The sequence below is a fragment of the Cygnus olor genome, chromosome 7, assembly GCF_009769625.2.
Source record: "Cygnus olor isolate bCygOlo1 chromosome 7, bCygOlo1.pri.v2, whole genome shotgun sequence".
Taxonomy (NCBI): Eukaryota; Metazoa; Chordata; class Aves; order Anseriformes; family Anatidae; genus Cygnus; species Cygnus olor.
The window spans coordinates 17,556,840-17,582,222 of NC_049175.1; the positions used below are offsets into that span (position 1 = coordinate 17,556,840).

General features: G+C 42.2%; 1 protein-coding gene across 3 annotated transcripts in view; it reads left to right on the forward strand.

The window, feature by feature from the left end:
• Positions 1 to 1,699: 1,699 nt before the first annotated feature.
• The window catches only part of GBF1 (golgi brefeldin A resistant guanine nucleotide exchange factor 1), a 103,204-nt gene continuing 79,520 nt past the window's right edge, over positions 1,700 to 25,383 (forward strand). For 2 of the 3 annotated variants that reach the window (XM_040563884.1, XM_040563885.1), the window contains exons 1-3: positions 1,700 to 1,954; positions 6,528 to 6,633; positions 7,902 to 7,968. In XM_040563884.1, the coding sequence (XP_040419818.1) occupies positions 1,947 to 1,954; positions 6,528 to 6,633; positions 7,902 to 7,968 (181 nt within the window). In that variant the 5' untranslated portion in view covers positions 1,700 to 1,946. Of the gene's footprint in view, positions 1,955 to 2,142; positions 2,162 to 6,527; positions 6,634 to 7,901; positions 7,969 to 25,383 lie in introns of those variants that run through there. The other variant, XM_040563886.1, reaches the window with a different exon arrangement.

A 25,383-nucleotide genomic window follows, 5' to 3' on the forward strand; every position in this document is an offset into this window, starting at 1 on the left:
CTGTGTGGAGGATTGTCACTGTTTGCAGCCCCTCCATATGCTCCCTGTGGGCTGAGGAGAAACATTCAAGACAAAAACACAGCTGAAAGGCTGCATCTTTGCAGTGAGAGTAAAGCCCAGCTTTCCTGATCACACAGCACAAACCTGGGGGATGATTTGCCCAGAGTGTGCTGTTCTGATCCTGGGTTTCGCTGTCCCATGCTGTGTGTAAGAACTGGTGCATTATCATGGGAATAAAGCAGCAAGGGACTTTTCCATCGTGGTCCTGCACCAGCATCCTTTGGTGCCCATAGAAGGCTCCAATTTGCTCATGTGGTCTGCACACAGCTGTGCACGCCTGTGCTGCCGGATCAGGCAGTCCAGGACCCCGAAGTTCCCTGATGCTGCTGGGCTGGGGCTGTCGGTGCTGCACTATCGCATCCGCAGGATTTTCTGTCAGGCCAGGGTGGTGCTGGGGTGCCTGAAGGCTGAATAACACAGTGCGTGCGGGTGAACTTGCTTCTCCCCAGACAGCACGGGGCCGTGCTGTATTGTTTTCCTCTCCAGACAATGCAGTGCTGGATGGTAAGTAAAAATGCAAAGCACATTGCAATGTTTGCTCTTTATTAATGCACTAAGATGCATTCGGGTGAAGCAGAAGGCTCCTGGCTGGCTCGGTTTCAAGCTCCGTGACAGGCTTCCATAAATAACACCTCAGCAGCTCTCCCGATCGGGCCGCGTGTGAGCCTGAGCTGCGCAGCTGGCACAGGCAGGGGCAAGAAGGCACAGCGGGGCTGCGGCCCCTTCCCTGGGAGGGGAGGCAAGCTCAGCTGACTGGCACCGTGTCAGGGGCTGGAGCCCACGCCACAGAAAGCCCCTTCCATTATAAGGGAGCGGGTGGACAGAGAGCAAACAACCAGCTCCAGGGAGGAAGCGCCACGGGGGCTGTAGGTGCTGCTGCAGCAGGGCAGAAGGGAAGGAGGAAGCACCAGCCAGCAGCCTTCTTGTTCTGCCAGCCTTCGCCTGCCGCTTAGGGGGCTTTTGCAGCCTCTCGGCGCGAGCTGGGTATTTGAGCACCTGTTCTGTAGCTGAGGGCTCAAGCTAAAACCTGCCAGCGGTGCCGCTAAAGGAGGGACTGGGGAGAGATGTTTTGGCTTCTGAGCCGCTGGCGAGGCCACCAGCACACGCTGCTTCGCTTTTGGGGAATTCGCGTGGCCGCTTTCTGCGATTGCAGCTGAAACTTCCAGCCCTCAGCCCTCACGCTGGGGTTGGGCTGCCCAGGGGCGGCTGCACGCTGCCTTGCCCTGCGCCTAACGCAACGTGTGCTTCAGCCCAGCTGCGGCAGGGGAAGCTGCGATGAGGGCAGCGAACACGTTTATGTTTCAGGGCAGTGACCGGTTTCAGGGCCCTCTCGCACCCCGACGGCCGCTGCCCTTTGCCCCCCCCCCCGCCTCCTCCCCACAATGCTTTGCGCGGGCGGCCCTGCCTCCCGGCTTCCCCTCAACCGCCCTTGCTGCCCCCCCATCGGCGTAGCCCCGCCCCCCGGCGGCAGGACGTCCCCCCTGCGATTGGCCAGACGCCCCGCTAGTTCTACCCTCTCCCCTCTCACTGGCTCCCTCCCGCCTGTCACCGCAGGGCCCGCCCCCTCCGCTCGCAGCCCGTGCTCCCATTGGGCGGCTCAGCCGGCCGGCCGCCGCACCGCGCGCGGGTTGGCTGCGCGGGCTGCCCGTCAGCGCAGTAACCAGGCAGCGGGTTGGGGTGCGCCCGTTTCCACGTCAGAGCGGAGCGGAGCGGGGCCGGTTTCGCTGCCGGTGCCCGGAGGACCCCGCGCGGGGCCGCCTCGCCCGCCGCCGGCAGGAGGGAGGGGGCAGGGCCGGGCAGGGGGCGGGCAGCCGCGGGGCCGGGCCCCCCCCGTCGCGACCGATGTGCGGAGCGGCCGCCGCGGGGAGCAGGCGCCGCCATCTTGGATGCGGGGGTCAGTGCCGGGCGGCCGGCGTCTGTCGCGATAGTGTCGCGACGCGAGGGCCGCGGCGGGAGGGAGGGCGCGGCGGGGGAGGGGGGGCGGAGCCGAGGTAGCCCCGGGCCGGCGCGGGGGTGGAGGTGAGGAGGGACACGGCGACAGCCGCCCCCCGGCCCCAGCGGTGTCGCGACGGGCGGGACTCGCCCGCGACAGGGGCCGCAGGTACCCGCCGTGCCCACAAACCCTTGCTTTTTGGCTCTTCTCTTGCAGGCGTTAGGAGCCGGCCTTCGGGGGAGCGGCTCCAGGCCCCCGGCCTGGCCTTGTCGGGGGCCCCTTAAAAGTGAAATATCGCGACAGGGCCCCGCGGGCCCCGCATGGGCGCCCTAAAGGGAGGAGGAGGCTTGTAGGTTGTCAGCTGGCTTTGTGTTGGGCAGGAGTTGTCTTGGGGTTTGTGGAGCAAAGAGGGCTGCGCGTCGTGTTTTGGTGGCAGCACGTTTGTACGGTATGTTACGTGCTGTGTTGGGTGAGGGCTGGAGCGGCCACATCTAGGTCAGACACCGCGTGTCTGTGCACTGTCATGAGCAGTGCAAATTCAGGTCAGCAGAAACTTGCTTTCCTTCGTATGAAAGAAACCACCTCTCCTCCATACATAGCGAGTATGTCATTGCTCCCTGCTGCCCTTTACTACAGCAGTTTCACTACATTTGGGTCCTTTAGCATGGCTGAAGGGTAAAGTTAGCGGTGGGAAGAAATGACTTGATGGAAGCCGGCCAGACTTTTACTTCTGATGCTAACTCTTGCCTGTTTTCCAGAAGAGTTGCAGATGTTGCCCTGCAGGGAAAGGAGCGTTTCCTAAACATGTACCTGTGGCTTTCTGTGGTAACACCCAGAAAAAAAAAATTGGGTTCCTGTGCGCTGGGACAGTGTGTTTCAGGGTTGAGCAGTGGAGTGTTCAGCGCACGTGTGAGAGAACGTTTGCAGATGTAGATGTTGTCATTGTTTTTACATGAAAGTTTTGCATCTAATGCTATTTCAAGTCTCAGAAGAGCGATCGTTCCTGTCCACAGAGCATTGGTGAAGGTTTTGACAAGCGTGTGAGTGTTAGCCTTTGTTGTTCTATGAAATGCTCAGGTGTTTATCTTTTTCCACTTTTCTAACCTTGTTAGCAGTGAGGCCATGAATGATGACAGCTTCCCTGTTTCTCGAGGTGGGCTGGGCAGCTGTGTTGGTTTGGAGCTGCCTGTTGAAGCTCTGAGCAGGAGCAAAATCTGAGGACTGGTCTGTAGGCTTCAGCAGATGCATGAACCCACCATGAGAGAGAAATAAGATTTTGTGCAGGATTAGCTGAGGAAATAGGAAAATAAAATGCTTCTGAAATGTAGTAGGTACTTTTCCTGATTTTTCTGTGTAACTAAGACCACAGAAGTTCATCCGTTTGTTCCTGTGCTAAGTCCGCTGTCTTGTGTGTGATTAAACATTCCTTTTGAGAAAGGTATCCCATCTTGATCTGAAGGCATCAGGAGCTGGAGGAACCACGGCTTTACTTGGGAGTTTGTTTCAACGTTTATTGATCTTAGCAGTTCTGGCAACCTGTCCAACAGTTACAGGATACCCCACTCTTTAGAGCATACTCTAGTAACACGAAGCCTGTTTAGCATTTTTTTTGTAGTTGAACAGACATTTAATGGTTTTGTTTGACTACCCCCAGGCTCTCCTAAACCCAATGCATCATTCAGTGCTGGTCTAGTAAATCTTAACTTTCTCTGTGCAGCTTCAGAGCATTGCTTTCAATCTTAAAACTTTTTTTCAATATAGAACATCTACACTAAGCTCTGAAGTGAGAGCAGTTGTTGCTCGAATGCTGAAATTGTCTTGACAGTTTAAAAAGGGTAAGCTTCAGGAAGTACAGAGTTTGGAGAAGCTATTTCCATTCCTTGAAATAAACTGTTAATCTGTTTTACAGGGTGGACGATGCTTTTGCTGAGTCCAACATGCAAGGTGAATCTCTCTGAAAATAGTTCTCTGGCCTTTTTCACCCCCCTGTAATTATTTTCTGTTTCCTTCTCCAGCACGCAGCTGCAAAGATCTCTTCCATGACCAAAGATAGTTGGCTATGATTTGCTTTGGAATGTGTTCGTACAATTTCTTGGTTGGCTGCAAGCTTAAATGTGGAGCAAGAGTTTCTCTCATCTTTCATCTCATCTTCTCTCATCTGTGTTTGTGGTAGATTGGGCTTGATTTTGTTCTTGATATTTTTTTTAGCTTAAAGGCAGAAGAAATAGGAGTACCATGGGCAAATTCTACAGTGTGCAGAGTAGTATTTAAGCTTTGGTATTGTTTTCAATGGAACTGTATCTGTTGAGTATCAGTGCGTGCGCAGGGCATGTGATACACGTTTGCTATTTCTTTACCTGCTTTTCCAAATCAGGTTAGGGGAGCCTTTGCTTCTAGAAGTCAGTTTGCTGAATGCCTCGAATGGCACTGCGAGGTTTACGTGCTCAGCATTAGCTCGTAACAGTGAAGGCAGTGAAACTTGGGTTTTGACAAATTTGAATGTGCAGCATTTCCTTAAAAGTGCCTTTGTGGAGCGGTGTTCTGTTCTCTGAGATTTTCCACGTAGAGATGTGGAAAATACTGGAATTGCTGAAAGAAGAGATAAGGGAGGAATTTTACAGGGGAGATAAAATCTCCCATAAATGTGTTGTACTGAAACAAAGATGATGTGCTGAGGTAGGAAAAAAAAAAGCATAATATTATGGATCATATTTTAAAGCAGTCATATAACTAATACATGAAATAAGTTACTGTTGAGGAAGGGGACATCTCTCAAGCATTGGACAGATGAGTAGGAAAATGCCTGGGGTTCTGTTACCTACAAATGTAGAGGGAGGTTGTAAACTGTTGTTCTTCAGGGCACAAGCACACTGCTTGGCACAGCTGTTTATTTTTCTGAATCATCTAGCAGTGAATGAGAAACTGTTGATCTGGTCTCTTATGCCAGTTCCTGTATTATAAAGTGTTTTTGTCTTTGCCCCTAATTTGTTGTGTAACTCTCAGGAATACCGTTATTTCTAACTAACTGAATGAAGTAAGAAGCAGTGTTGCTGTAAGATTGTTCATCCTGTTGCAAACGTACAAAATCGAAACAACAAATCGGATGCTCTCCCCTGATAAGGCATCGTTTTATATTTTTCTTTCTTGTTTACAGAGTCCTGAAGCAAATTAATCTCTTTTGCTCAGAGGATATTTGTATATTTGGAGTGTTGTTGATAATTCAAACATGTTAATTACAGCCAAGCCTGACAGATCCAGGGTGTCTGTTCTGACATTTGTGTGGCGGTGTTTCCGAAGCTTGGGGTGATGGACCAAAATTGCATCCTCCCAGCTTTGCTTTTGCTACACGGGCAAAAATCCTTATATTCTTTCTTCTCCCCCCCCACAATGGAGTCCTTTAAATGTGCCTCTCTGATTTGAAGTGCTGTGATTGGCGTTTCATCTGTTTTCAGTCGTTTGCTTTCTTATGGATGTCCTGATGGGATTTAAAACTGGATTCCTCGTGTTCCTTTCATATCTTCTGAAAAAGTCTCATTATCATCTACCATTTCACTAAGTACTTCTTGCTTGCAGACATGGTGTCGTCTGACTCTGGACTCTTTATAAGTCCTGTTTATTCTCTGTAAACAGTGATGTCTGTTCATTCCTCTCCATCGTTACTTGTTTATGCTCCACTATATCTGGGCTATAGCTAGTGGAGAGAGAACAATCCTGTAGTAGACTACTCTTGGTTTCTTTTTCTCAGGCTGTTAAAAATATTTCTCTTCTTGTACAATTCTTCTCTTGTGGCTTTCTCTTTGGGTACATTAGATTTAAGCTTTTCCCTCAGGCTCTGTGAGTGTAAACGTCTGCTTTTTGCTTTCACACTTTCTCCCCATGTTCCATCTGGTTTTGCCCATTTGTGGGATCTTGCTCTTTCCTTTTTGTGCGTGTCCTCTTTCTTAAGAAGTCTTCTTCCTGAAGCAGGTGTGAAATCAACGCGTTTCATAAACGATGTTATTTTGTCGAAGTTTCAAGTCCCAAAGAGTTTTGTTCTAGGCAGCCTATTCAAGCCTCTGATGCTTATTTAACGGAGTACAAGATTAGCTTTGTGTTCTGTTTAGAGCTGCAGGACTTTGCATAAGTGCAGGAGATGAGTGTGTTGTGGCATTGTCATGGGGGTGCCTGCTGGTACCCTGACACTGTATCTTTCTCTGAACTTACTTATGCTGGCAAAAAGAGGGATGTGCCTTGATGAAGTTGTCTTGCTTTGCAGATGTCCCGTTCTAACTAACGGTCTGTTCTCATGTTCTTGAAAACATGCTTTGTGGAAAAGTACCTTCCTTTTGTCTTCTTTTTGGGGAAAAAAAAAAAAGTGTTCGCCTGCATGCGCAAAACAAAGATCTAGAAGTGGTGGGGTTGTGTTTTTTTTTTTTTTTTTTTTTTTTTTTATCTCTGTAGGCCTCCTGCTTGACTAGGGCCAACTCGATACTTTGTCTGAGGAAGGGAATGATTCTGCGGGGCTGAAAATTAATTGAATTATCTTTATTTTCAGGGTCGTCAGGATGGTGGATAAAAACATCTACATTGTACAAGGTGAAATCAACGCGGTGGTGGGAGCCATAAAGCGTAATGCCCGATGGAGTACTCACACACATCTGGTAAGTTACCTGAGGTTGTTGCTACCTGTTCGTGCTATGGCAGAAACCGTCTGGTTTTAGAAAACTTCGTCCATCTTTTTGGCACTCTGAAGAGTACTTTTGAGCTACAGTTGGAATGCTTTTCTGCATTGTTTCACGCTAAGCAGTTTTGGCTTCTTGAGTGTCAGTGACTGTTAGAGGTACGAAGCTGGAAGTCTCCTACCTGTGTACCCTGAAAACAAGCAAACAAAACCCTGATTGTATTCCACATGAGAATCATCTCATTTAGACTTTCTATCTTGTATCATATCAGGAATTTTAAAGGTATTGTTTTTATTTATTTATTTATTTAGGGGAATGTGTGTATATATTCTGTACCCCATTACAGATGATGGTCCTGATCATGAAGCCATGAAATAACAATTGGGGAAGTCATTATATACGGGGGTAGTTTTAAATTTTTCACGTGGCAAAGTATATTTGTTTTAGCTCTGTTTTGTGAGTGCTAGTCGCACTCTTGAACGGAACCCATTAATAGTTTCATACCTGTGCTATTAAAAGCACACCATTGCTAAGTAATGGTGCCTTGGTCAGTTTATGGTTTCCACAACGTAGATGTGTGCCTGTGGTGCGCTTCAGAACGCCATGTGAATAGCAGGTGGCTGTCACCCAGCCCAAGTGCTTTCAGTTTGTCAGAGGGCAGGGTTCCTTCTAACGGGCATTTCTTCATTAGTGCTCACTGCCACCCCGTAGGAGGTGTGGCTGCAGATGTACATAGCTTGGAGAAACTGCTGTTCCTCCTTATTTTAATATCCTAGAGATAAACTAAGGCTAAAGGATGCAGCTTTTCATATAAATTTCATACCGTGATTCTTTCTTCAAGTTATTTTAATGGCACCAAATGTCATTGTATTTCTGTTCCCATTACAATCTGCATAGATTAACATTATAGCAAATCCAGATGAGCCATTTCAACATGGTGTGAGGTAGATCTGCTCTGAAATTTGTTGAACAGTGGAAGGCTAATCAGAAATACTTCTAAGGACAGTAAAACCAAAGTAGAATGCTCTGTCTTGAACGTACTCTTTGACATTTAAGCTGTACAGCATTGGGTAGCACGAGAAGGAAAATAAAAATGCTGCTCTTGATTTTGATGGAGTAAACAGGCTGACAGTGATAACTCAACCCACAGTACTTCTTTGAATGTGAAGGTGAGATCTTTACATACCCATCATTAAGATTTGTCTTCTTGCTTTATTAATGACTTCCTTCCTATACATAACCTATAGGATGAAGAAAGGGATCCCCTGCTGCATAGCTTTAGCGTCTTGAAAGAAGTGCTGAATAATATAACAGGTAAGCTTATGCAGAAATCAGCAGGTACGTGTACCTTCTAGGGTACGTGCAAATAAATGTTATATTGTGTTCTGTGTGCAGGTGTACTTTTTTATTCTATTTACTACCTAGAGATCATAGACTGAATAATGAGAAAAGAGTTAATAAGTATATGCTTTTCCAGATGAAAATATGAGTACTAAACTAGCATACAAATACTACTGTTGCCACTATCTGGACATATCCATCCCTCCCTCCGTGTGTGTGTATTGTGTGTGTATGTATATATTTGTGTGTGTTTACGTATGTGTGTTTTTTTCATTATACTGAAGCTTGTAGTAATGTGGGAAATCTGCTATATTATTATGTATAATCTTTTTGTGCTTTGTTTATGCTTTCTGATCTGTGAGTGACTAGAAAAATCTGCTTGGAAAGGTGGCTCCCATTATTGGGTTTCTCCTTAAATTCTTTGGTTTGTTGGGTTTCATCGTTTGGTACCAGTAAGAAGTGAAGATGAGACTTCACTTTCCATTTGCACCTCTTGAATCTTGAGGTGAATGACTCAAGGTCTGAGTGTTTTACTTTGTGACCAGTTGCACCGAAAGGAGCTGGGATTCTGTATTAATTACAGAAGTAGAGCATATGGCTGCGATGTGGATTATAACTAGGTTTTTGTTCCCAGACAGTTTTTCCCCCGTTTCCACCCACGTTTTCTCTGTTTATAGTTTCAGGAGTAGCTATTTAACCCCAGTATATATTGAGAGTCTGGAAGTGAGGCTCATGCTGAGCTGCATGTGGCATTCTGCTGGTTCTTCCCAAAATTTCTTATTGATTGCAATATTCTAAAGAAAGCCTTATTTCTGATCACCTTATCACAGTGAGTGTTCAGAACTACAGCTGACATTTGAGATGGTCTTTTCGCATTTCTGATTGCAGAGTGTGCCTGTTCTCGTGTCAGTGCTGAGCCTGGAATCCCTTCAAAACTATGTTCACTAGAACCACAGTAGTGCCCCTTCCAGGTGCTGAGGACCTGTGCTAGCTCTAAGCCCTTATTCCTTCCTTGTTCGTGGCTGCCTGCAAGTGTAGTGCTTTATTTTTCTTTGCCTGGTGAACATCCCCTGAGTGTGAGCAGAACTCTTCTGTGAGGTCGTGACATCACAGGCAACTCCTGCAGTTTGTATTTTTGGATAATATCTTTGTTGTGGGTGTTACGCTTTTCCCCAGAGTAAATGAGTGGATTTGTGTATTTCTGTAAGCTCACTCATCTTCTGTAAGATATGCATACAATCATCAAAATTGTTTTAGGAGGACGATTTCCTGGCACTAATCTGTCCTTCTATGAGATAAAATTTTGAAGATGAGACTTCTGAAGTTCTTTGCCACTATTGCAAATGGCACTTCTTATCAACAAGGTGGGGAGATGTCGGGATGCTTGAACAAATGCAATATGAGCAAATGTCAGGGGCTGGCCATTTATCTGTGGTTCCTGGATGCAATATGCTGTTGACTTGTTGGGAAAAAATGTAAGCTGAGTATCTGCTCACGTTAGAGAAAGCCAAATTCCACGTACTGAGAGACTCTCTGTGAGTATTAGTCATCATGTAAGTAGGTTTACGCTGAGCTAGTAATTGCTTATATATGATGATGATAGCATATTGGTTTGATTACATGGGGTTCTTTTGAGCAGGTAATTTCAGCTTCAATGACTGTTATTTATAGACTAGTGTCTTGAGATAGGACATCGTTGCTATGTTCTTTTTTTTCATTTTAGACAGACTGGTTTTCAAGCAGTACTTTGATACAGAGTCTACTGCCTCATCTTCCAGGCAATGAAAAGTCCAAGCTTATTATTATTATTTTTAATTATTATTATTTGGGGGTGGGGGCAGAGGTTTTTTTTAATTTTTTTTCCTAGACCTTCCTTTCATGTCTCTTTCATTAGCTCATGGAAACACATTGCTTTTATATTTAAATTTATTCAAGCTGTAATCTTTGACATTTGAGTTAGCTTTTAGTACAATTTTGCATTTATAGTAATATATATTATGTATTTTCTCAATCCCCCAAGAACCCATTTTAATCTGTTCCGGATGCAAATTTCAGGCTGCCTTGTCCCATCTCCCCTCTTGCTCTCGCCCCCCCCTTCCCCTCCCCCATGGAGCATGTTTGATCAGGTGTGGCAGGAATATCCACTGTCAAGCTGCGCCCTTTATATTAGTCAATATTATCCTTCCTTCCCTCCCACTCCCTTCATTCTCCTCCGGGCTTTACCAGTTGATTTATAATTTTGGAATTCTCATCGGAGTCTGTAATACAGTTTGTTCATTATTTAACCAAAACCTGTTTAATGAGCAAAGAGAGGCAATGTAAATGTTAGGCATGTTGCAGTGGAGTACCTTTTGTTCTCCTCTGAGCTAGTGGGTATTAACTCTGTCGTGACTGTGATGCTGAAATACCCTGGTCAAGGGTATAAAGACGCACTGTATACCTCCCACAGCTAAAGATCCCCATTTCAAAGTGTTGCTCCTCCAGAGTAAGTAAATTACATAATGTCTTTTATTTGATTACCAAAAATAGTAAATCCTTGCCTGCAACTATCTAGTGGTATCCCATCCCATTGTAATGTCTAAGTGGGCTCCTGAAGGAAACATCTAGAGAAGATGCTGTTGCTCAGCACAAACAAACCCATGCCTATGGTAAGAGTAGCTTCATTTCTGCAATTCAGCATACCTAGTGAAAGGCCTTGGACCTGATTTACAGGGAATGATGTTACTCTCTAAAATTCTAGCAGTGAAATTTAATTTTATGTAGATTTATAGGAGCTGATTAATAATTTGAAAATGAACAGCATGTCTTCTCTGATCGCCTCTCATTGGTTCTATTTTATGCCATTTTTACACTTCTGCGTGCTGGATATGTTTTAATGTTGATAGTTGCTGCGTGAAAACCAGAAAAATAGATGTTCTCTCATCTTGGGTGGCGCATTTGTTACTCCAAGATAAACTTAATAGTTGAATCTTGAACTAAGAGGAGCAGCGTAAGTCTGTCTGATATGATGTCTCATGTTTCCAATGCTCAGAAAAAAACGCAAGTTACTGTCCTGAGTTATGACCGCATGCAAACAATGACTATCAAGCTTTGTCTAGGCTTGCAAAATTGAAATTGAGGTCTTCAAAGGTTATTTTAAAACTGATGGAAGCCTCAGTACTGATACAGATTCCCATCTAGGGTAATTGCACCACAACTTTCATTTGACTGCTTTTTAAAGTACATTGAGTATCTAGAAAACATGTCTGGATGTTTAAGTCTGTTCACTTTGTCAGTTTTGTTATGGATTTAGGTCAACAAAAGGAAGCTTCTTTTTGACATCCAGTGGTAACGGAGCATCTTTTCTTTCCTGAGTGTTTCTAAGTTAGGATGCTCTTGAGCTCAGCTGGGAGAGGTTTTGTAACCAAAAATGACTGTAAACACAAACTCATTATAAGCTGCTTTTTCCATGAGCTGGTGAGGATTGGGTTTTCTTAAATCTTGCTGTTGCTGTTGGAGTCTTTAGACGATTCCGGCTTGATGTGTAGGTGAAAGCAGGTACTTCTGTAGTCCTTCTCCTCAAGGCAGAATTTGTGCTTTGCTCTGACTGGGAGGATGAGTCAGTAACCAGGATTTTTGTGACTGAATTCCTGCTTAGTGGTGTGTAGGATGGTTTTAGGACAGAAAATAACTGAATGCAACTGCCTTGTACAAGCCAGCAGTGCAGTGGGAGAAGCAGGTGTTTGTGGAAAGTGTGTGCATCAAGAGTCTATTTAAATAAGGTTTAAACTAGGTAAACACACCTGTGAAGAGGTGCTTGTGTATATTTTAGGGCCATGAGTGCCAGACTGGAAGGTTTGAGTCCTTTTATCCTCTTGTGGTTCAGAGTCAGTGCATTTAAACAGAAGCTGCAAAGTAAGCTGTTAGAAGCACTCAGATTTCATGCACATTCATGACATTTTAAATGAATGCTTGTACAGTGGGTTCAGAAGAATCTTTTCATGGCTTATTTCAGACAAGAAGCTACTGCTGCAAATCTCCATCTTTAGAGGGTTGGCTGGGGCATTAAGAGCTGGCTAAAGGTCAAATGACTGTAACCATAGGAGAACCTTTGCCCAGTGTACCGATTTAATATACTTGTTACTGTAGCCATCAGTTTTCTGGTATGTAGATTTGATTGCGCACTCATTTTCTCATGTCTGATCTCTGGAAACTCAATTTTTAAGGAAAATCTGACATTCAGATGAAACAATACAGAACTTTTATCCTGATTTGGGATTAATGCCTGAACTTTTCCTCTAAGATCTCATTTTAAGAAGTGGTAAATGAGTAGTAAAAATAAATGTAGGGCCTTTTCTCAGACCAAGCAACTCTGGCTAACATGTAGCTTTTGTCATGTTCTCTCTCTATTTTTTTTAAGAAGAGTGGAAAGGGTGTAAGAATGCTTAAAAATTGAGAAAGTAAGGTTTCTTCCATAACTTTAATTCAGCCTTGCTAATTAGCAGGTGGAAATGCAATTTTAATCCATGTCAGATGATCTAACACAGTGTACAGAAGTGGTAATTCATTTCTTTTAATATTTTATATCATCTTTTTACTATAAGAAATAGGAATATTATGGTGACAACCTTAATCTGGTGCTTTGCTTGCAGGCTGAATCCAGACTACTTGATTCTTGTGTATTGTATTCAGACTTTGCAGTAAATATGTCATTTTTAAAGCAACTTCCTAGTCTTCAAAAGGGCATACATCCTTCCAAGTGCAGAGAGAATGTAAATCAATACACTATTTTTGCTTTAAAGCTGCAAGTAGTTCTAGATACTGTCTTTGAGAGAGGTGCATCTTTGTTCCAATTTCATTGTAGCATCAAATGAAGCAAAAGGCTGTTTTATGGCTAAGGTCTTTGACTTTCCCTCTGATACAGGTTTCTTTTGACGTTTTTGGCGTAGATTTTCTTGGTGTTACTGGAGAAATCGTAAGCCAGACTCTTTCCAGGTGGTTGCTAGTATTTTTCCTTTACTTTCTAAGTGAGTTTCCTGGAGTGACACTATTGTGTCCTGTGAATGATGACTGCACTGGGAGATTTCTGGGATGTAAACTTCTCAAGCCCGAAACTAACGTGAAATTGTGTTAGTTCAATATAAAGGAAGAAAGAGGAGGAATGTGCTTGATGAATAACTTATTATTTTTGAAGCTTATACATGCACTAAGGCAAGCACTGTAACCTTTTTGCAAGGCTTTTCTATTGTTGTCTGTGGGGCAGCATTTGTGCAAAGTGTGAGGAGTCAGGTGCAGGGTCACTGGTCTCACTGGTCGCTGAGTTGTTCAGTGAGGCTTTGAACACAGGGTACTGGGTGGAATGGGACTCCTGGGAAGGGGAAGCTTGTAACAGAGGATGTGTAATCGAGACTGAACAGGCAGAAAGGGCTAGAGTGAGGCTGTGTAGCAACCTTAGTTTGAGAACACTTTAGCTTTTATGTTTCAATTCTATATTGTGTTTCTGAGTTGTAAGAAACTTGCTGAATACATTTAAAAGAAATGGAGTGACTATGGGAATATCTAGAGGAAAAAATCCACAACCAAAACCATTAAGATGGTCTTCACACAAGGTATTTCTGCATCTCTTTTCAAGCCAGGGCATCTGAACTGTCCCTTCTGCTGCCCACCATCCTTGCAATGCCACTTTAGCATCCTTTTAATACGGTTCTTTGTGTGTAGTGTAAGACTAGAGCTCAGAGCTGGTCTCCTGACTGTGCGTGGCTAATGACTGGCAGGTACAGGCAGGAGGTGGTGCTGTTGGAAGGAATTGTTTCCTGACCCCTAATTCTTAAGGACCCTAGGATTTAGATGGACAAGCGCTCCTGGCTGTTGCTTGGCAGAGTTCCTGTAGTGTACTTGTTCTCTAACACCAGCCTTCTGTTACCACTGCAGGGCTGGGCTCTGAAGAGCTGCCACATGTGCACGGTGCGCAACTGACTCTCTCTTGTTCCACGCTTGTTGAGCAATTACTTTCCCACTTGTTGGGCACTCCATTATTTCCTTCAGTTACCGCTTCTGTGTGAAGTGGAGCCATAAAGGAAATGGCCTAATGTACATACATTAGAGGGCTATAAATTGCAGTTTGATTTGGTAGAAGGGCAATGCCAGATGCTCCGCTGAAATTAAGGTTCCTCTTAAGTTATCCATGGAGGTTTTGTTCCAGGTGTTTTTGACCCTGCTGTCTTTGTGGTTGTTTGAGACCAGTTAAGAGTGATTGTGGCCAATTAAGAGACAGTAAGGCTATTTGCATGGTAGTAAAAACCTGGAAGGAGAAGTGTATGTGAAAGTGTTGAATTCTAGTAGGAGTTCATTAAATATGTAGCCCTTCTTCTGTTCTCGCAGCTTTCCTTCTCTTTGCTGTCCTCTTTCTTCACTAAATCACTGCCATCTAACTAGTTAAAAACAATGGCTCACAGGTGGTCAACTTCAAGGAAGCAATACCTGTGGCAGAAAGTGCAGGTGCATATTTATATAGTTATGTAATAGAAATGCCACGTCTTGGTCACATATATGCAGCATGCATACAGAAACATTCCTTGTCTCAAAAAATCTGTAGCTTTAGAGGGTGGAAGTAGAGAGGTCATTAAGTATATAAAGTTGTTAAACACTTGAAGGTTTTTCTTAATGACTACTTCCATTTGTCCTTCAAATAGGCCATTGTTGGCTGATCCCTAATAAGGTTTATAGCAAGATGTGAGTTTGAAGGAGAGGTTTGAAAGAGGATTCAATGAGGCAAAATGTCCTGTTCTCAGGGGTAGTGCAGGGATGTGTGATAAAGTGCAGCTTCTCACAATAATTGTTGCAGAAGACAAAAGCCAGCAAGAAGACAAGTAGAATGGGAGGTATTCAAGGTAAGTACAGAAGTAGCAGAACGATGGATAAAATTGTTATTAAAATACCAAATTGATTGGTATGGGGACATTAATAGTGAGTGATGTGCACTTGTGAGGCTTGCTTGTTTGTTGCTGAACTTGCATGAGTTTTTTTTCTTTAAGGTAACTGTACCTAGCTTGTCTGCTGAGTGTTGTACAGTATATATTTGCTGAAGTTTTTGTGTGTTTTTTTTTTTTAATTTACAGTCAGGAAAAAAACATTTTCTTCGCACTTGTTTTGGACCTTCTTATTGTAAGCTTTTTTTAAAAAAAGACAGGTCAAGATAATGCTTTTGAAATTTGTCTTTAGAAAATGATACACGAAAGCCACTTTGTCCTGGAAGTAGATATTAAAATTTCCAGCTGCACCAGTCCTTTAATAACTCCTGTCATCTTTTAGATGGCACGACTTGAACTTGTTTTACGGCACCTCTAAATACAACAAAGAATGGAAAATTTGTTATATGTTGTCTGTAATATAGTGGATTAAAGGTTGGGTCTTGGGTCTTGTGATATGATAGATACTGAGGTGAAAGAGATAGAAGTGATATGTCATGGATGAGTTTGAAGAGCGTTCAATCAAGTGTTTGTGTTGCCAACAGATACTTTTTGGGAAAAAAAGTTTGAGAGTGAATTGAAATCTATAAATTTATTAATACAGTGAGGAAGGATAAACTGTGATTGATTTACTGTATACAAGTAAATCTTCTAGGGATGGTGAATGAGTACAGGTCATCACAAAATTGTAGAAAATAAATGTTCCTTTTCAAGATGTTTTATCAAATAGTCTTAGTTATTGTGGGAAGTTGATGATAAATCAGCATTTGTATTGCGTCATATACCGTATTCATGTGACTTGGAAATGCCATTTTAAGTGTTAAGACAACCTGCTCTTCCTTTAAACTCCTGATTATATTGGGACGTTCCTCAGTTAGTTTAGGGGGTGTGGATAGACACACTCTTCATCAGTTGAACTTCCTGAACTGAATGTGCCTGTGCTCTTTGCATGGTGCAATCATGAAGTTAAAACTTGTCAGTTCAAGCTACTATTATTTGCCAGCGCATTGTGGAAGAAAGGTGTGCAGTTACATGACAGTTGAGGAACAGGGCACGACATTATGGCAACAAAATAAAAACCCAACGTGTCAGATGAGAGCTTGCGCATACATGCAGTGCAACTGAAGTTCAAAGTGATGTTGGCTTTAGCTATCCCATTAAAATCCATATTTTAGTTTAAGATAATTTAACTTAGGTAAATTGTTTCTGTGATAGTTTACATGGATGTATTTTGCACTGTAATCACAATTACACAATTGTCATGCTCAAGGGGTGCACTTGATTAATGCCTGTTAGCTGAATATGATAAATTGTTTGGTGATGGTGGTGGTACTTTGATTGTCTGTATGTATATAAGCACTCCAGAAGTTCTGATTTCCAGTCTTGTCCTTGGTCTACTAATTTACTGTTCAAACATGGCTAGGAATAAGTTAAAAACAGAGGCAGTCTTTTTCTGAACATGTATGCCTTCTTTCCTTGGTGCAGGAGTGTGAATTTCTTGCATGACTGTTAGTAGTTCTTGACCTATGTGTGCGCTACCTTGTTACTTAAATGAGATGAGAGATTTCAGAACAATGCTGCTTGCTTTTGGTTGAGTTTAACTTAATTCTAGGGGGAAGTTTATTATTAAAATGTATCTTTGTGCCCGTTACTTTTCAATAAATTGTGCTTTTTCTTAATACAGTGAAGAAGTCTCCCAAGCGGCTGTCAAATTAGATTCCATTTACCTCTTGATTAACTGCTTAAATAATTTAGGTGGCAAATTATAAATGTGAGGTATTGTTGATGTAAATCAAGGTGAGGTTGTCATCTTGATCATTGTGTACTGAAGGAGAATAGTCTATGAGGTCTAGGGGAGGGGCTTTATAGAAATAAAACGTGGCGATGGTAGAATATGGTTGCTTATGTAAGCATCTTTACTAACTGCACTTAGGAACTTGGACGTTCTTCAAAGCTGGATTAGACAGTTTATAGTGGCCTGTAATAGTTCTGTAATAACTAAGATGGCTGTCACAGCAGCATGGGAGGAGAGAGACGTCATTAGCTGGTTTTCACATCAGTCTGAGGTTTACCCATTTGTTGTTCAGAAATGCTTTGTTTTGCTTTGTGTGCATGGCTCTTTGTTAAAACATTTGGGTTTTCAGAATCTGAAATGCAAATACATTCAGTCAGCCTGAAGATCTAACAAGCACTATAAAATGTTGTCTGTGCTTCTCCTTTCTTAAGTACATTGTGCCTCAGTGTGAAATCACCTCAGACGTGAAGCAATCACACTGATACAGGGTGTGGGGAGAATACAGTCCTGGGAATATTTACCTAAGTGGTGGTGCTCATGGTGAACACAAAGGTGTAGGAAGTGTGTTTGCCCAATATGTTTGCCAAATATTTACTGGTCTGTTAAAATATGTTACGGTCAACAGGAAAAGGCTATTTCAGTTGAAACAGGAGTGCTGTGATATTGTGGGAAAATTAGCTTTTGGTTTGGTGGAGAGGTACAGCAATGGTTTAATGAAGGTAAAATAAAGCTGAATTGTGGACCGTTTTTCCAGAGTTGAGTGTGTTTCTGTTGACCTAATCAACACTCGCTGTATGAATGGAAGGAACTTACACATCTAACCTTCTGTGTTGGCACTGCTAGCAGTCCTGAACAACAGTCTTTTATATAGCATGTAACTTCTTTGCTTGGTGCAGGAAGGAGTATGAACACTTGCATCATGAAGGCTTCTGTTTCCTTAAGAACATAAGGGAAGAAATGTCTATGTTTTGTACATCTGGAAAAAAAAAAACCAGTCATGTTTTATTAGGGTAATGGTTTCCTCTTTTTCAGAGTGTTGGATGCAGGAGGGGAATAAAAAGATTCAGACATTTTAAAAAACAACAGAACAACTGACAGCTATTGTTTTCTTTAAAGAAAAATAAATTGCTGACGAGATGTAGAATGAAGTAATGGGGGGAGGCCACAGTAGGCATCCCGGAATGCTTGGTTTAATGGCTGTTTGGTAACTAACTACTAAAGCTTGTGTCAGAAGCAACAACTTAAACTTGGCGAGCTGTTTTATGCCCTTCTCTTTTACTAACAATGCATTAAAAACCTCAAGGTGAAGTTCATTTTCATTCAGCCACCTTTAAACTGTACGGTGTCATTTTGGATGGCGGTTCTTAATGCTATTGGGTTTCGCAACCCATACTGGTACTTGTTCACATGCACCGGGCTCGTGTGCTGCAGCGGAAGGTCACACACTCGCTTTCACTCTGCAGGAACAGCAGGTGATGGTACCAGCTGTTCACATCCCCGTATTAGATGCCTGAATTTGAGCAGCTGTACGAGGCTGCTAATAAACTCTAAAATGTAATGCAGTTCATATTTTGCCTACATTTCACTTCATCCTACTCAGCACTGGCCATTAATTTTTAACATCTTTCAATACCACCCATAAGATGCTTATTTTCTTTCTTGTCATGCTGGTCTCCACTCCTCTTGTATGGTGTGCCAGTTAGATCCTTGACAAGTATTCCAGTGTTACAGATTTGAAAAACAAAGTGTACAAAAGCACGGTGGTGTATGGGATTTAAGGAAAAAGGAACGGTGTCTCAACTAAAAACACTTTACAATTTTCAGGTTTTAATGTAGCGAGAATAATTTAAACTGTTCTAAAGGATGTACTTGTCTTTAAACAATACTAGCTCTTTTTTCACTTGTTTGTTTTAGAAGAATGGGTCAAAACTGCCTTTTTTTCTGAGGAACCTCTGCTTGTGTTCAACTAGCTGAAGAGGTTTTACGTGAATCTGCTGTTAAAAGAGGGCTGCAAATATTTTTAATTCCACTTTGAGCAATAAAATTGGCTTGGCCATCAGTTTTGATATATCCACAGTTGATTTCAACTTGTGCTTTTTATTTAAAAAGCTTATTTGTGACCTGTTAGGACCCTCTGTTAAGCCAGTTAAATAAACCCTGGAAAGGTTGAAACTGCCTGTCTGTGCTTTCCAGAAGAGGGGAGGAGGGAGCCAAAGGAAGGATATTTACAGTTTAAAACCTTTTCAGCTCCTCTGTTCACCTCTTCTTGCTGCATCACTGATTTAGCTTCCATCCTCTTCTCTGGAAGGCTCATAGTACCTACAGCTGAGAAGTACCTTGGCTCCACTGGCTGACCAGCAATGTTAACAACAAAGTTTTCCTGCTAGTAAGATCCTTAAGGGTGACTTTTTTTTTTTCCTCCATTGCCATAGTCTCAAAAAATGCACTTTGGAGCTGAAGTCGTATTGAGGGAGGCAGGAGCTGTGAAGAGGATTTTTTAAAAACACAGAGGTGGAGAAAAGTTTGCTTGGTCCTTTGTTCAAAAGAAACTCGGGGAACTTAATTCAGCAATTCAGAGAGAGACAAGATAATTGCATAAGAAGTAGACTATGAAACGGAAAATATAAGAAGCTAGCGGTACAGTTAGGGCTGGAAAGAGATGGGATGAGATCAGAAGTGTATCATAGAATATAGGAAGAATATAGCTGTTAAAATAGTGAAGGGGCTTAGCTCAGAAGAAACAAAGCTAGCTTTTAAGTTGAACCTAGTTTTATTACTTCACAATTCAGCTTATTTAGATGGTCAGCATTTTTAAATTGAACTGTCTTGAGGTCTAGAACTGATCTTCCTTGCTTATGTGTTGCTTTCCTCCAACAAAGATTGCAATTTTTTTTCCCCTGGATGATGAGCCAGTTCTCCCATGGCAGGTTAGAGCCGTAAGCTCCTTGTTTAGAATCTAGCCTTTTCTCAGACAGCCTTACAATGCTTTCTAGACAACCAGTATTAATTGGTTGAAAAAAACAGTTATTTTTAACTGCATGCTTCAGATTTTTTTAATTTTTTTTACTGTTCAGGTGTCTCTGTCAGCCATAAAGAAAGCAGTTGAAGTAAATAGCTGTATCAAATGAAGTACCTCTTGTCCCCACAACTGCTTCCAAAATAAACCGAGAATAATGCTTTACACATTTTGTCTCCTTTAACTCTAAAGGCGAGCAGCAGAGGAAGCATGGATTAACATGTAGTGATTTCTAGGAGCTGCTCTCCGCTCAGATTCCACTGTGCTTGGGCTGACTGACAGCGACATGTGGCTCAAGTGCATCTGGAAATATATCGCTGGCAAAATCTGCTTGGGTAAATATAGCAGGAACGGGTTGTCAGGGCAGGAGACAGATTGTTCTGGGAAAGGAAGTGTTGTCTGCCTTTCGTCTGAATAACAATTTCCTATATTTCTTAGACCTATCTCTTTCAGTATAGTGAAGGTACAAGCAGGATCTGACGCATTTGCTGGGTTCTGTTTTTATATGTTCATATGGTGGGAATATTCCCTGAAATGGTATGATCGATAGGAGTAGCTATAGAGAATTGATGCCAATATATCCTGAGGTGTTTAAATAGCAGTGGCACACGCTTTGTTCAGGTTTAAGCTCTTATTGAAAATAGGGCAGAGGAGAACTCACTGCATGGACATCAAATGTGGAAAAAAAAATCTAAAAAAAAATCAGGACATGATCATACAGAAGAATTCTGACTTTTGCTTAGAAGCACAATTGGTTTTAGCCCGCCTGGTTCCAGGAAAAAAAAAAAGCCCATTTTAAAATTTCTTTCTTTTGTTGGCAGTTGCTATTTAGAAAACAAGCAGGGGTAGAAAATGCCAATTACAAGGCTTTCCTCTAGCAAAAGCTGATTGGCAAAGGGATAAAGGCTCTCGAACCACCGTGGTACTGGCCTAAGTCTCAAGGCAAATTGAATTGTTTGTGAAGAAACTTGAGAAAAACAACAGTGTTTAAAAACAGCAACAAAACCCACCCTACAGAGACATCAGCAGTAGCTGATACTGCTTTTTCCCTCTCCATAAAGCATGGAATAATTTCGTGTGTACCGCTTGAAGGGTATTTTTTATACAGTGGGCAGTTTTTCCATCTGCTTGCTCAAGAAGGTGTGAAAGCCGGACCCCCTGCCCAGTTTGTGCGCCGTAGCTGCCCGAGGTCCGCCGCTTGCTCTGCTGCCTGTGCCGAGAGGTTGCGTGCTGCTCCCGGTCTGCTGCCCCGTGATGCAGCTCTGCCTGGGGTGGGGTTAGCAGCCGACAGGTGCACAGCATACCACACAAATGTGGAGGCAGAGAATTCGCGTCCAAGGGCATTGGGGGTAAATAACTGCACTTACAAAAAGTGTTAGATGAATGCCAGCATTTTCCCTGAGCAGATGAGTCTGTTCTAAATTCTGTCCCACGAACCTCCGTGTAATAAGCTTAGTGTTTTTTTCCTCAGAAGTGCTAAACCGATGGTGGAATCTTCTTTGGCATATAGGAAAAAATGATTAATTTGCTGGAGGATGCAATTGAATTAGTCTAGAGGCTATCCAAAACTTTCTCTAGTTAAAAGCAGTAGGGTAGAATATGAAATTGTTTGCTTTAAACTTTTTGGATAAACCCTGTGTGCCTAAATAAAAAACTGTTCTGTCCATGTATGGAGTTCTTCAAAAATATTTGCAAGCCATCAGGATTGTTTTATTATTTCTCCTGATTGTACCAGGTACAAACATTGTGCTCTTTGCCGTGAATTCAGCAGGGATGAAAATCTCACCATTTCTCAGTCACAGAGGAGACCTGGGACTTGTTATTTCATTTACTAGCTGTGTTACATAGCACACCTGACTTGGGTGTAGGCCATTTGCAGTGTAAACCTCAGCAGAAGGAACAGTGTATCTGAATGGTGCATTTAAAAGAAAAGAAGTCTGCGCTGACCTTCCCCCCCCCACCTTGCCTGGCTCACCCTGGAATAAAACTGAAAGGGCTGAACTTGATGTGGTTGCAAGGTGAAATTTTATGTCAAAAGATACCTGTGTTGACTGCTCATCTGGTACTAGTAAACAGTTGTTTGCTTTTCTGTGCATCAGCTGTTAGTATGTCCTACAATTAACTACTTTTTAATCATGCATCTAGTACAACAGAAATTAAACATCATATAGTCAAAAGATTATATTTGCTCATGTGTTCACTAGCATTTAGTAAAAGGATGTTCCTTTCCCCAACATTTGTATTTTATTTTAAAATGATGAGTTCTGTGAACTAAAGGCAAAACGCTGAGATTGTCTGCAGCATGTTAAATGAATCGCACACAGTGATACTAAAAAGAATTGCAGTTACCGAGATACTAAAGAAATCTAGAAGGATGAAAGCAAAAGATTATTTGTTAATGGCTTTGAAATTGTGAAGTATTACATGTAATGAAATGTGGAGTAGTATTGGGAGGCATATGGGAATGATGCTAAGTTGAATAAGCATGAGGAATGGGATATCTTATTTTAAACTTCTCATAAACCATGTTTCTGAATGTGAAGAGGTGTGAAAGAAAAGCCTAACTATTTGTAGTCTGGGAAAGGTAGTCCATTTTCTTTATCTTGTTAATGTGCAAGCTGGCTGGAAGTCTTTAAAGCAGTAGAAAATGTACAAATATTCTCTTGCTTATTTTTAATCATTACGTGTCTCTTGCGTGGAGTGCTCTGCAACATTAAGTGAACCAGATGTGGGTTAGAAATTGAAGCTGAAAGAACAACAGTAGAGAATTTGTAGTAGATGAAATTGAAAGGAAAGGATAGATATATATTCAGTAAAAAGATAAAAACAGGAAAAAAAAATTCTCAGTCGACAATTCTGGAACAATTATAGAAGTCTTTGAACCTGCTGCTGTGAGGAAAGAAAATGACTTGGAATAGTTATAACTGTTCTGGAGGAACTATTTTTCCTGCACGGATTTCTTCCAGGACCACTGTTCCACAGTAAAAATGGCTTTGCTCTGGATGTGTCCACATGATGATTTATTCAGGCTGGCTGTAGAAGTACATGTAACTCTGATCTAGCTGTGTTGATGGGTGTTGTCACGTAAATAGGAAACATTTAATCTCTGTAAGTATAACTATTTTGCATTCTTCAACAGTCAGTTGCAACTGTCTAGGTAATACTGAAAGCTTATATGGTATTTGAACCTCATTTACTGTCAGTAAATGCTGAATTATTGACCTGTTCTGATAATAGCAGTTGTTTAATTTTATGGAAGACAGAGATTTCATTTTAAATCTTTAGAATGCTTTGCTGTTTTAGTTGCTAATTCTGGGACAAGAATGCAGGTAAGCTTATGAATGGAGCAAACAGGGATACGTAGGTAAATAGAATCTAAGTGGGAACATAGATACTTCTTTTTTTTAACCTTTTCCTTCCTCCTGAACACCTTCTGGGTGCTGAGCTGCAGGGGAATAGGGGTGATGCTTGCCTTTGTGAGATACTTCAGTGTCTGTTATTTTCTGAGCTGATATTCCGCTTCATGAAAATCACCCAAAGCATTAATTTATCTTAGTTTTTGTGCCCACAAATTCAAATTACACCTGACGTTATTGGCTATGACAATGTATTGTAAAATATTTATGCTGCAGCTTTATTCTTGGTTTTGAGAGAAGAATCGCTTTTGCTAAGCGATAGAAAAAGTGGTGAAAGCAAGGCAAAACTTGTGGCACGGACATAGACATCTGGAGCATACTCAGTGCGTGCATAGCTTAAGTTCTATACTGCAAAAGCTGCCTGAGTTTCTTGTAGTCTACAAACAGTACTTAGGGGCAAAGGCCCTAAATGCCACAGAAACTTCTTGCAAAAAGAGCATACTTTTCTAAAAAAAAAAAAAAAAAAAAAAATCAGCTTTGTTTTCCATGACTTGTGTTCCTTTTTTCTCTCTTGCCGTTACTTTCTGTAATGCATTTTTGTCTGTTCCCATGTAAGCCCATTAAGACCATAACGTTTCTGTGTCTAATTTACAACTACTATAACTTCAATAGGAAAACCCCTGTGTTTTTTCTGACAGTTCTTCTCGCTTCTTGTTCTTTATGTTCCTTTGCACAGTCAGCACCAAGTTTTGTTGGACTTAATATAAAGGGGCTTAGAAAGGCAGGTGCTTCTGGATTTGAATTTATGACTTCCAGACATGGAGTGTCATGTGTGCCTTTTTTTCCCTCTCTCCTCTTCTGTAATGCTCTCTAGTCTGTAATAGGTTGAGTTGTAACATTCATTTAACCATTCCTCACATTCCCTGCTTTGAAAGCTTATCAGGACTGCTTTTGATTTAGTTATCTGGAACAAAAAAAGCCGTTTATGAAGGTTGGAATGGAGCTCTGGAGCAATAATATATTGGAGATCAGATTCAGGTCCCAGTTGTATTATTCCTAGGGATTTATTTGCCTGTGTACACACAGGAGCAGAGTGGTGTATGGAAGGCTTGCAGGAATGCAAATTGGACACATTTTGTTGGGACCTGTAGGGGATTTTCACTGCTTCATAATTTTTCAAAGGTTTGTTATACATCAGGCAGCCACTGCCTCTTCTTTAAACCTTTAAATCCCCCCTCTTTTTCCTGTTATAAAGGTCAGATTTTTTGACAACTGTGTGCTGGAACAAGATTTGTTAAATCCCTTCATTTTTATTCATACAAATATCGGCGTTTAGTGAGCAAGAGTCACCCCAGGATTCAGAGGCAGATAAAGCTCGGTATAGTCTTCTGAACCTAAATTCAATTCAGCAATGCATCTCTTCATGACTAAACCTGCCATCTGAATATTAACCCCCTGACTGTATTGGTTGGGGACAGCACTGCCCAGCGCTGCACACCAAATGCACGCATGGTTGAACTTTTATCTTTGTGTCGTTGATCAGGCTGCCTGCACAGGGCAGCTGCGGAGCTGCCTTCTCTGTCTTGCCTGGCTGCTTCCTGGGTGTGAGGCTCGAGCTGTGTTGTATCTGGACATACAAGATACTCATCTAGCACTAGTCCGTAATGGTGAGGCAGCAAAATACTTCATTTTGAGCCTCTCCTGTTCTGAACAAGTCATTGAAGTAAAGGAGTTCCCATTGTTAAATCTTCATGAAGCTCTTTTTAGTTTGCTTTTATATGGTTTTATGCAGCTCAGCTTTGAAAAATCTATGTGAGTGCTGCTGATCTTTGGGATGCGAATAAAGACTTGACTGAAATGGGTGGCCCCTTTTTTCAGGGCTGACTGGCAGTGATTTGGTCTCCTGACAACCGAGACTTAGTCACAGGCATCATTAAGTTCAGAGCTAGCTGTGAAGTCCCCATCCTTGCCTGCCTTTCAGTGTGGGTGAAGGAAGAAGGTTGATGAGAGGGAAGTTCCTTTCTTTGCTCAGGATACCTTCTGTTAAGTACGGAAGTTGAGAGATGAGATCTGGCAAGTCATGCTGTGGTCTTTAATACTGTAAGCCGTTTTGTTGAGCTGTGCTGGCAGGGTGACGTTTTTGTTGTGTAACTATCCATAACAAAATTGTGTGTCTGCACAGGGGTAGTGGTCGAGGTTGTGCCTTTTTATAAGCTGCTGGACTTCATGATGAGGTGGCTATGGAGTGGCTGTACGTATCCTATGTTTAAGTCT